At 47.3% G+C, this 12,383-nt stretch overlaps 1 protein-coding gene across 2 annotated transcripts in view; it reads left to right on the top strand.

The window, feature by feature from the left end:
- The window catches only part of VWF (von Willebrand factor), a 137,439-nt gene that overhangs the window by 58,978 nt on the left and 66,078 nt on the right, over window positions 1-12,383 (top strand). For both annotated transcript variants that reach the window (XM_027074097.2, XM_053225737.1), the window contains exons 17-18: window positions 4,355-4,449; window positions 8,058-8,218. In XM_027074097.2, coding sequence (XP_026929898.2) covers window positions 4,355-4,449; window positions 8,058-8,218 — 256 coding nt within the window. The remainder of the gene's footprint in view (window positions 1-4,354; window positions 4,450-8,057; window positions 8,219-12,383) is intronic.

The raw sequence follows: 12,383 nt of genomic DNA, 5'->3' as shown, positions 1-12,383 counted from the left end.
CGAGGCCCAGGGCCAAAAACACACAGGGAGTACTCACCAGTCACCAAGGTAAGTCCTCTGGGGGGGCATATGTTGCATGAAGGGAAGATAAGCCTGGGAGGATGTTGGGCATCTTCGAAAGATGGGGAGGGGGGGACTGGAGCAGTAGGCAGGGATGATGACTGCGGAAAACCCCTCAGAGGTTTTGAAAGAGCAAATAGGTCAAAGCGTAGCTTTAAGGAGTGGGTTCTGGAAGCTGCATGAGGTGTGGAGGCAGGGAGATCAGTTGTGGGAAGAAGTTGACACAGTCTGGTCAAAAGGTGCTAAGGCCCCGGGCCAATACTAGCAGTGGAAATGGAGCAAGGGGACAGAGGCCAGAGACCCCAGGAAGTAAACAGACTGGGGGGACATGTAGGGGGATGAGGTTGGCTGAAGACGGCCCCGGGGTTCTAGACTGGAGTGCCCGGGAGTGCAGGAACAGCAAGAGGGCTCCTTGTGGGTAGGGGGAGGATCATGAATTTGGTCTTAGCCCGGATGCCAAGAGCGCATGCTGGTGAGTGAGGGGAAACAGTCACCAGAGGGGTGGATGTGGGACTCGAGTGAGAGGTGGAGGCTGGACAAGATTTGCGTGGAGGTGTTCTGTATGGCTGCAGGGGCAGCCAGGCCCATGAAGGAAGTGGATTGAGGAGCAGAAAAGGAAACTGAGTCCAGAGCTTGGGGGGATGTTCAGAGGGCCAGGGGAGCAGAAAGAGGATCCTATGAGAGAGGCCAAAGGAAAAAGGCAAGCAAAAAGGCACAGCGAATGCCGGGCCATATGGTGGAGGTGAGGAGAGCAGGAGAGTGACAACATCTGTTGGTCTGAGCATTGGGCCTTCACCCAAGCGGTCGTTTTACTCCGCTTGTCCAGCTATGATTTTCAGGGTGTTTCTCTCTGGGACCTTAAAACAATGCCGTTAGAAGGCAAGCATCGCTTTTCTTAGTAAGGAATTTGAGGCTTAGGGAGATTATCACTTTCCCAAATCATCCAGCCAGTGATAGAACCCAGGGACTCTTAGACTCTTCATATTACATGGAGAGGAGGCTGTTGAATTTGGCAATCGGAAGGTCATAGTGGCCCCCATGTTGCAGTAGTGTGGTGAGGAAAGAAGCCAGAGGGTAGGAGACTGGGGTGACTTGGAGGGCAGCACGTGTCCCTGGTCATTTTACCATATTGGAGGCACAGGGAAGGTGGGGAGATGAGGTGCAGAGGGCCCTGGGTGAGCAGAGCTGGCAAATAGCTCTGGCTTCAGGCTTTCTTCAGGATTTGCACATCAGTGACCTCTCCATGATATGTTCCCGGGCTCTCCTTTGGGCACCAGGGCTGAAAGTTATTGTCTGTCCCATCTCTCCACTTCATTTAGAAAACCGGATTTCATGGAGAATGGGAACCATCAGGAACTTGGGGCTTGTTTTGTGGCTCTTTATTTTTATCCCCGCACACTGAAGAGTGAGCCCCATGGAGCAAATGCTGGTGATGCCCACAAGAGGTAGTAGGAAGGTACAAACACATGTGTCTAGAAGTATCTTTAGGCTGTTTGGTCACCAGACAGGCATCATGGTAGAGCACTTACACTATTGCAAGCCAGGTTCTGGGCCAGGAGTTGATTATAATCCTACCTACAAGGTTTTTCTTCTCTTTTCTTCTTTCTAAAAATGAAATTAAGCTTTTGGGTCATGTCCAAATGACAGACAGACCATGACATGAGGATATTTTAAAATCAGGTGTTAGTTAAAAACCAGAGGGTGCCGTTTCTGCATGTGCCCAGAGAGGGAAGGGCTGATTCTCTTTTGCTCATTTAATAAATTTTAATTGAACAGCAGCCACATTAAAAATCATCCAAAATCATTACTGTTAGAGAAATACAAATCACAACAACGAGTATTACTTCATATCTACTAGAGTGGAAAAATTTGAAATCTGGATAATGCCAAGTGTTGGCAAGGCTGTGGAATATGGGGCCCCCACTCTGCTACCGTTAGGACATACACCTGTTCAGACACCCTAGTATCTTTTCCAAACCTAAATCTGATTATGTCGTATCCCTGTTTGGAATCCTTAATAGCTTCCCCTCAGTAGGCCTTAGGATAGAGACCAAATCCCTATGATGGCCTCCCAGGCCCCATGCAATCTGACCCCTGCCTACCTCTCCTTTCTCCAGTGTCCTGGCCTTCTTTAATCTGGAAGGTGCATTGCTCCCAGCACCCAGGAAAGCAGTTGGCATGATTTATGCAAATTAGATACCCACACTTGATATCTCCACAGTCCTTCTCTCAGGCATATACACTAAAGAAACTCTCACACAGGCTCTTAAGGGCACATGTATGAAGATGTTAGTCACAGCTTTGTTTGAGGTCTGTGTCCATCCCTGGGAGGGTGCATGGGGAAAAGGCAGTGGATGCACACAGTAGAGGATCATGCAGCCTTAGAAGCACCGGGAAAGTAGGTATGTATTAGCAGGGTTCAATCTTGAACACGTGGTGGTAAAGAAAACAACAAAACACTGTGATATATGAGATAGTACCACTTATACAAATTAAACATACAGGCATGCGAAAGAAATACATATTTTATGAGAATATATGCAGGCAGGTCTACACTGAACAGAATAAGATTGTATTAGTTTTCTGTATCTATTGCTGCATAAAAAAATTAACCCCAAATTTAACAGCCTGAAAGAATGGACATGTATAATGTCACACGGTTTCTAAGGGGCAGGACTCCTGGAGCAGCTTGGCTGGGTGACTAGGTTTGCTCATGAGGTTGGAGTCAAACTGTTGACCAGGGCTGCAGGCTGAGTCATCTGGAGACTTGCCTGGCTCTGGAGGCTCCATTCCCAGCTCATTCACACAGCTCTTGGCAGAAGGCTTCATTCAGTTCCTCACCATGTGGGCCTCTGCATTGGGCTGCTCGTGAAGTGGTTCCCTGGAGTGAGTAATCCAAGAGAGTACCAGGACAGGAGCTGCAGTCTTTTATAGCCTAATCTCAAGTGACACATGGTATGTCACTGCTGCCACATACTGTCGGCACACAGATCAACCTTGGTGCAACGGAGATGACACAAGAGTTTGAACACCAGGAAGTGGGGATCCTCGGGGGCGCTTTAGGAGACTACATGTCATAAAAATAATTGCCCGTGTTAGGGGAGGGGATTGGGATCGGAGGAGAGGAATAAAAGAATATGTAAAAAAAAATATTGAATACTTTATGCAGAGCCTTATGCTGCCTGCTGAACAGATAATGAGCAAAACCGTCTTTGATCTTATAGTCCAATGACACAGAGAGAGATGTTAACCAAATAATAACTCCAATACATGCAGAGTCACAAGTGTGGAAGAAAGAGAAGTACGTGGTCTATGAATCCTTGAAATGGGCTAGAGAAAATGTAGGCAGGAGTCAGATCGCATGCGGCCAGGGAGGCCATCTGAGGGATTTGGTCTCTTTCCTAAGGCCTCTTGAGGGGAAGCTACAAAGGAATCTCAGCAGGGAGGTGACATAATCATATTTAGGCTTTGGAAAACCCTTGGGCTGCCAGGAGGAGTGTGTTTTGGAGAGAGGCAAGAATAGGTGTAGGGACATCAGTCAGTTAGGAACTTCTGCCTTGTCAGGTGACAGGTGGTGGCAGCTTATGGCAGTGAAGGTAGAGAAGTGGATGTGAATGCCAGAGACGTTTAGGAGACAAGGTCCAAGGGCTTGGTGATGGTCAGACGTGGGGGTTGGGAAGAAGGCAGTATCAGGGCTGACCCCTCGTTTGCTGGTTTGTGAAACTGGATGGTTGGTGGTATCATACAATGAATCAGAGCCCTGGCGGGGGACTGGCTTTGGTGGTGGGATCATGACTTCAGTTTTGGGCATACTGAGTTTGAAGTCTTTGTTATGCCAAGATGGCTATCATGTGGGGACTTGCATACACGGATCTTGGGTTCAAAGGAGAGATCCCAGCTGCTGGTGTAAATTTGTGAGTCGTTTCTGTCATAGAAGCTGAGTGTATGGATGGCAGCCTAGAATGAGAGCCCAGGGTGCAGCCAGCAGAGGGGTGAGCCTGAAAGAGCAACTAGAAAATTAGGAAAACCAGGAGAGATTTGTTTCTTGTCCTAGAAGAACAGGATAGTCACAGTGGTCGAATAATGTCAAAAGGGATCAGGTAAGGAAAGAACTGAAGACGTTCCACTGGGTTTGGTGACATAGAGAGGGTGAGTGGCCTTAGCGGGCTGTGTTTCAGATGAGTTATGGGACCACCTTGACTTGGACGGGGAGACGGTGAGTGGGAGGTGAGGAAAAGGAGCCAGCAAGCATAGCCGCTCTTACGAAGCTGGGTTCTGACTTTCCTCTCTGCAGCTACTGTGAGGATGGCTTCATGCACTGTACCACGAGTGGAGCCCCAGGAAGCCTGCTGCCTGACACTTTCCTCAGCAGCCCCCTGTCTCACCGCAGTGAGTACTGTCCCCCTGGAAGGGCTCTTCACCTCGCCACTGGGCTGCTCTGTCTGATGTGCCTGTGCATTCAGGCACATGTCAGGGTTGACACCATTTTTATGTTCATGTGAGTGTTTTTCAGGCCTTGACATGCCTTTGCATGTGTGCATCCAAATCATTGAGGCAGGGAGGAATTTTATTTCAGGGGAAAAATTGAGTTATCTGCAAGATGGATTCAGTGAGACCTCTGTATTGCCCATGGTGACCTTAACCCAGTGAGTAGCTGTAAGTTGGTCACCTTGATTGTGGTGAAGACCACCCCCCTTCATTAGCCTCTTTTTACTCAGGGACATACTTACAAGGATGTCTGTCTGTCTGTCTATCCATCTGCTTATCTATCTAATTGTTTTATTTTATTTATTTTTCTTTCTCAGGATAAGTGTACTCTCTTTAATCCCCTCGTTCCCCCATCCCCCCACACACCTCCCCTCTGGTAACCATCCATTTGTTTTTTTGTAGTTAATAATCTGTTTCTTGGTTTGTTTCTCTCATTTCCACCCCCCTTCGCTCATTTGTTTTATTTCTTAAATCCCATATATGAGTGAAATCATATAGTAGTTGTCTTTCCCTGACTGGCTTATTTTGCTTATGATCGTACTCTCTGGCTCCATCCATGTCATTGTAAATGACAAAATTTCATTCTTTTTTATGACTGAATAATGTTCCGTTGGATATATATATCACATCTCCTTTATTCAACAATTTATCCATGGACACTTGGGCTGCTTCTGTAGTTTGGCTATTATAAACAACGCTATTTAAAGGCAGATGTGCATGTATCCCTTTGAATTAGTGTTTTTGTAATTTTTGGGTAAATACCCAGTAGTGCGATTCTTGGATTGTAGGGTAGTTCTATTTTTAGCTTTTTGAGGAACCGCCATACTGTTTTCCACAGTGGCTGCACCAGTCTGCATTCCCATCAACAGTGTACGAGTGTTCTTTTTTCTCACCTCCTTGCCAACACTTATTGTTTCTTGCATTGTTGGTTTTAGCCATTCTGACAGGTGTATGGTGATAATGCATTGTGGTTTTGATTTTCATTTCCCTGATGATGAATGATGTTGAGCATCTTTTCATGTGTCTGTTGGCCATCTGGGTGTCCTCTTTGGAGAAATAGGTCTTCTTTGCAGAATGTCTTCTGCCCATTTTTTAACTGGATTATTTATTTTTTGGATGTTGAGTTGTATCAGTTCTTTGTATATTTTGTATACTAACTCTTTATCAGATATGTCATTTGCAAATATCTTGTCCGATTCTGTAGGTTGTCTTTTAGTTTTATTGATTGTTTCTTTCACTGTGCAGAAGTTTTTTGTTTTGATGTAGTCCAAATAGTTTATTTTTTTATTTTATTTCCCTTGTCTCAGGAGATTTATCTAGAAAAATGCTGCTTCAGCCAATGTCAGCAAGATTGTGCTCTCTTCAAGGATTTTTTATGGTTTCAGGTCTCACATTTAGGTCTTTAATGACAAGGGTACCTGTTTAGAAAGCTTCTCAGATGGATGTGAAAGAGGAGAGTTTGGGCATATTGTTCTCAGTTTGAAGGTCCTAATAGTTGCTACACTGTTGAAGGACAAGGCACAGAAGGGAGAAGGGGCTGACCTAGCTTTGAGGGGACCATATTCACACTTATGGATCAGGGAAAACTAATTGGCTTCCAGATGGATCCTTGCTTAGAAAGGACTGTCCCAGTAGGAGGGAGAGGGATGCTATTAGGCAGATAAATGAGCTATTTTCAACATCTGGCTTGACCACCTCTCTCTGCCTTCTGCTTCCCTCAAGACACCATCTCTCCAAGTGACACAGATGTGTGCCAGGCATTGGCTTTCCACTTTGTCCTGGTGAGAAGTCAGGCTGCCCTGTATGACTGATTGGGGAGCATCTCTCAGCCTTGAGCTGGGATAAGATCCTAAGCATGTGAGTGGCTCACAAGTTGAAATCAGAACTTGTGACCTTGTCTTTTTCTGTTCAGGTGGCTATAACAAAACACCACAGACTAGGTGGCTTAACTATGAGAAATACAGGAATATATTTATATATGGAGGCTGGAAGTCCAAGATTAGGGTGCCAGCAAGGTCAGGTAAAGTTTGTAGACTTCTCCTGTGTCCTCACAGGGCAAGAAGGGCTGGGCGCTCCATGGGTTGTCTTCATCAGGGCACAAATCCAATTCGTGAGGGCTCTACCCTCATGGCCTCATCACTTCCCAAAGGGCTCATTTCCTATCACAACTACCTTTGGGGTCAACACATGAATTTACGGGGGCACATTCAGTCTGTAGCGGACCTCAGGGTCACTAAATCCTTCTCCTCCTCTCTTTGCCGATTGCTCATGTCCCTGCCCTCTCTTGGCTTTTTTCTAGTTGATAGTTCCTGGAAGCGGTCATCTTTTGTGAAGTCAAGAAGCTCCTAGAATTTTGTACGATTTGGAAGAGCCACTTGACCTTTTAGGGTTTCAGTTTCCTAACAAAAGTTTCCATATAAAATTAAGACTGGGGGGTGCCAACGTGGTTCAGTTGGTTAAGCATCTGACTTTGGCTCAGGTCATGATCTCACAGTTGGTGAGTTCGAGCCCTGCGTTGGGCTCTGTGTTGACAGCTCAGAGCCTGGATCCTGCTTTGGATTCTGTGTCTCCCTGTCTCTCTGCCCCTCCCCAGCTCATGCTCTGTCTTTCTCTCTCTTAAAAATAAATAAACATTAAAAAATTAAAAAAAAATAAGGTTGGAACCTGTTCACAGGAGACAGTAAGTGCTCTATGCAGTAAGATAGAAATGCTGTGAAGTGCATCTGGGTTTTTGAAAGGAAAGTGCTGTATCAATCATCTGATGTTATCATTTATTCAATCAGCCATTGATACCTCCCAACTGTCAGGAAATATGATACACCCTGAACAAAGGAGACACAACCCCTGCTTTCGCGGAACATTTATTCTGGTATTCTAGTTGGCAATGGGTGGGCAATCAACAAACAAGCAAAACAGACAGTATATCAGAGGGTGGTATTGGAGGCCATCCGATGGAGGCTTGACAAAGCAGGCAGGGCGAGGAGGGGTGTCAAGGGACAGAGTGTAGCAGATTTAAATAGAGTGGCTGGAGTGGCCAGTGGCTGGGCAGAAAATGACATAGAAATCTCCCCTTAAGGTTTTTGTAACTAAATTAGCATGACCATTTTAGGAATGGTCCCCTTGGGGCCCCCAAAGGTTACTTTTTATCACCCAAATGCAGGTCCTATAAAGCCTAGGTCTGGACATTTCTGCAGTGCCTCCCGATTTAATGCAACCTGCTATGGTAGGCTCAAGGGGATGAGGAACGTGGGCAGTCATAGGGTTGTGGAGAGCCAGAGAGGTGCCTTCAGCGTAGGCAAAGGTCAGAGGCTCTGATGAATAGATGAGGTGGCCATCTAGTCCCACTTGGGGAACCTGGCTCAGTGCTGGACCTGCTGGAGGTCAGGTCATCCCAGGGAGGGGGCAGTTGGGTCTCTGGAAGTGAGTGGCTGCACCTGGGGGGACCAAGGACAGTGTGGAAGGTAGATTCATCCTTCACGGGTCGCCTCTTTGGTTTTTCTACTTCCAAGGCAAAAGGAGCCTGTCCTGTCGGCCCCCCATGGTCAAGTTGGTGTGCCCTGCTGACAACCCGAGGGCTGAAGGGCTCGAGTGTGCCAAGACCTGCCAGAACTACGACCTGCAGTGCATGAGCACGGGCTGCGTGTCCGGCTGCCTCTGTCCCCCAGGCATGGTAAGCCACCACAGCCACAGAGGTGGGCAGCCTGGCGTTTCCCTGCAGGCGGGCACACATGAGGTGGCTCTGGGGCAGAGAGAGGAAAAAATAGGAGCCAAACAAGAATGGTAATGGGGGTGGAAGCGGTGATGGGGTCAGGGGTGGGGGAGCGCCTTCTGTGGCTGACTCAGCCGCCAAAGTCGGGAAGGGAGATTGTGGGAAAGTGTCTAGAGTCCATCCTGATGAGATCTGACAAAAACACAGGTACTTAGGGCACAGAGGTGCCAGAGGAAGCAAAGCAAGTATTTCCAGAAAATACTTACAAGTGACAACAGGCATTTCCCCTGGAATTTTCCCAAGGGCCACATTCTACTTACTCAGAGGAAATAGCACACGTGTATTTGGATGTAATTTGCATATATACATATGACTTTCTATTTCAAGAGATGTTGATGTTGCTGCCCTTTCACCAGCAAGGACCAGCCCAAGTCCCTTCCCCTTGCTGAGCCTTGTTTTCCTCATCTGTAGAGTGGGTCACAGTCTTGGCCAGCTCTTGACATTCCATGATTCTGGGGCTGGGGCCTCAGACACCCAATCTGCGGCCAGCAGTTCCTTGGATGCCTTGCAGAGTCCAAGGCATGCTGGTTTGCAACTACCTGGCTCTAGATTGCTGCTGGCGGCAGTGGTGTGAGCGGGCCCCTGCCCCTTACCTTCCCCCCAAGTCTGGTTGTCGGCTGGTGTAGTGTAAACATATGACAGTAGTCCCCCCATCCGTGGTTTTGTTTTCCAAGGTGTCAGTTACCCACAGTTAACTGTGGTCCAGGAGCAGATGCTCTTCTTTCTGACGTCTTGTCACAAGGTCAATATCAGCCTCATGCTTTGTCTCAATGCCTGTGTCATTGACTTCACTCCATCTCATCCCTTAGGCATTTTGTCATCTTGTGTCATCACGAGAAGGGTGAGTGAGTACAGTACAGTAAGGTACTTAGAGAGACCACATTCATAGAACTTTTACTGCAGCATATGTTATAACTGTTTTATTTATTGTTGTTAATCTCTTACTGTGCCTGATTTATAAATTAAACTTTATCATGGGTATGTGTATATAGGGAAAAAAAGTATATATGGGGCTCGGTATTATCTGCGATTTTAAGCATCCCCTGGGGGTCTTGGAATGCATCCCTGTGGATAAGGAGGGAATGCTGTAGACCTGTTATTCTTGTCACCCTGAAAGAAGCAACTTCTGGGTTCTTCTCTTTCAAAAGCATCAGGTCTTCTTGCTTTCTCTGACTCCAATTCCCCACACCCAAAGTGAGCAGTGTGTGTCTGGGGCAGGAGTTGTGGACGCCAAAGTGGGCGGGGGCAGGATGGCTCTCATATGGTTGTAAAGGGCATCAATGATGCCCAGGCCTTGACTTGAAGGTCAGGGTTCTGGGCGATGGGAGATGCCAATGTTCTATAGATGCAATGGGGACTCATCATCGGTAGCCCACAGGAAGGCTGTGCATTGGGGTGTGTGCAGGGCAGATGATTTGTCTCCTTTCCCTCTAGCCCTCTTCCAAGACAGAGAGACTACCTGTTCATTCCCCCCTGGGTGTTCCCCTCTGCTTTAGCCTCTGATGATTCTAAACTGTCTTCTAATGGGGGAGCTAGAGATTGGCCGGAGAGCACCCCCAACCTGGATGGTCTTGTTTGATGCCTTCACAGAAGGTGTCTATTCAAGGAGGGGAAACTCAGAGCTGGGTAGGGACAAGAAATAGGCCAGGGGAGAGGAGGCTTCTGTATTGCTCTTTTTATCCTAAAGGATTCTCATTTTGACTGTTCCTTCACTGTACCTGGAGGGGAAATTCTCCAGACATCAGAGAAGGCTCTGGCAAGAAAAGGGGCATCCCTCAGGGGATTATGTCAGCATCAGAGACTCTTCTAAACAAACCTTTTGTTTTTTTCAATGAAAACAGTGCAGATCATCTGAGATAATAAGCACAGTATTGCGTTATGGTCCCAAACCCCCAGTGGAGAGCAAGACCTCAAGTTCAGGATGTGGACACACAGTCAGGAGCTCATTTGCATTCCCGAAGCCTCTGGCATGCGCTCTGAGGACAGTCTGTGGATGTTTGTCCCATAAGGGGCTGACTCTAACCTCAACCGCAAGGGATTCTAAACTCAAAAGCTCAGAGTGTAAGAGATTGGCTTATTTTCACAACTGCTTCATTATGATGCCGACTAAGGTGCAAATCGTTGAGGCCAGATTCTGCAGAGCAGCAAAGCCCATGATTTATGAAGTGCGCAGTGTGCTGGCTGCTGCATGGGACACGTGTTCTTGGCTGAAACACAAAGACAAAGGAGCTGGAAACACCCTGCTTGGGCCCGTGTGATGGTGTAGACATCCTACCCAGGGGTGTTTCTCTGTGTGGCCTGTCCCCTGTGGGAGATGGTGAGGATGTGGTGTGTGACTGAGGGAAGAGGTTGGGGATTCTATATTCTGGGGACTTGGAAGAGGGCGGTGGGGGGTGGGGTGAGGAAGTAGCTCTTTGCTGGGGGCTCTTTTCTGTGAGAGTAGAAAGAGCACCCGAGTAGGAACAAGGCAGAGGGCCAAGCCCTCTGTTCAGGCCTTGCTCGCCCTTGGGTGAACATTCATTCTTTCTCTGAGCCTCAGTTGCCTCATCTGTGACATGGGCACATAATTCCTGTTATGGGCCCAAAGGGGTTATAGGTGAAAGGGCTACAGGATTGTAGGGATAGCTTTAACTCTTTTGAGAAATAACCGAGGTGCAGTCTCAGAGGCTCTGCTCACCTCCTGCTTTCCACAGGAGAGATCCATAAAGGTCCTGTTTTCTTAAAATTTCCATCTGTTGTGGACCAAAGCTTTTGTAAATACAATAGAAAAGAATGATCAGAAAAAAAGAAACAAAAAGTAATGACATGCAAAATATGAGTCCCTCCCCCATTTTTATTAGATTCCACAGATGATGTATTACTCAATTGCCATATGATTTTCCAAACACCTACCCAGTTTGTGTATTTGTATCATCATAGACCCGTACTGGCCCTGGACTGAGCTTTGAGCAGCACTGCTCTGGGTTGAAGATTGCCTCTCCCCTTACAGGGCATCTCTCAGTATCCACTGTAAGGCTAGCAGCAACTGTCTGAAAATGTTGGGAACAGGTTGGGAGTCCCCCTCTCTGTAGTTTGTTTCAGGGTTGGCACCTGCTTACAGCCAGGTTTTCTGGGCCATATTACCAGTCCTGGTACATATGCCTCATTGCATGGAACAAAGTGTGTGTGTGGGGGGTGTTTTTTATAAGTGGTCAACGCCCTGGTAAATGGTATGGAAAAGACATTGGATTGGAGTCCCATACTTCCAGGTGTGAATCCTGGCTCCTGAGATTTACTCAGCTCTAAAACTGGGTTAAAGGGCTGTTGGGAGGACTGGGGGTGACAGTGACAGGGACATGGAAGTTGCTTAGTAAGTAGTAGTTTAATGACCACTGTTATAAGAAGTTTGTGGGGGAAAACCGTGAATCCTACTGTGAACAGAGAGATATGCTGTAGGAAGTTAGCACACAATGGGAGCAATTCTAAGACCTCTGTATCCACACCCAGAGGCCCACTAGATCAGTAAAATAAGGATGTTGCACTGGAAAGATTCCCATCTTTTTCTTTAGTTGAGAAATTCTGGAGTGAACTTCTTGCCTTTGTCAGAATGTTCCCCACTGTCACAGCAAGGTGGCAGCAGAGCACAACCCACTGCCCAGCTCCCTCCTTCCAGCCCGGAGGTAGTAGTAATTCTCTCCTCTCCAGGAGCACCATCCGGTGGTAGAGTGAGGAGGAGCCCTAAAGACCCAGGATTTCAACCCTTCTATCCCCCAGGAGTCTGAGCAAAGATAGGAACCGTTGAAGGCTGGAAATCCTCATCTCCTGAGTCCTAGACTGGGCTCCTTCAGCCCTACTTGCCTCCCTCCCTCCCGTGAGGTGGTCTTGGAAAGTTTGGCACCCTCATCGGGGAGACGCTCACTTATCCTCCAAAATCTAGTAGTTACACTTTCTAAGCTGGTACCTAGTTCTGCTAGTAGGAAACCTCTTGGTAGCTGGGAAGCATGTTCATTTCCCTGGTCCTTTGATGCCTGGCTTTATCACTGGCCCAATAGGAAGACTCAAAAGACTCTGGCATTGCTTTTTGAAA

Source organism: Acinonyx jubatus, chromosome B4 (assembly GCF_027475565.1).
Source record: "Acinonyx jubatus isolate Ajub_Pintada_27869175 chromosome B4, VMU_Ajub_asm_v1.0, whole genome shotgun sequence".
In the NCBI taxonomy this organism is placed as follows: Eukaryota; Metazoa; Chordata; class Mammalia; order Carnivora; family Felidae; genus Acinonyx; species Acinonyx jubatus.
The sequence above is the reverse complement of the archived record's forward strand: the minus strand, read 5'-3'. Positions and strand labels throughout refer to the sequence as shown.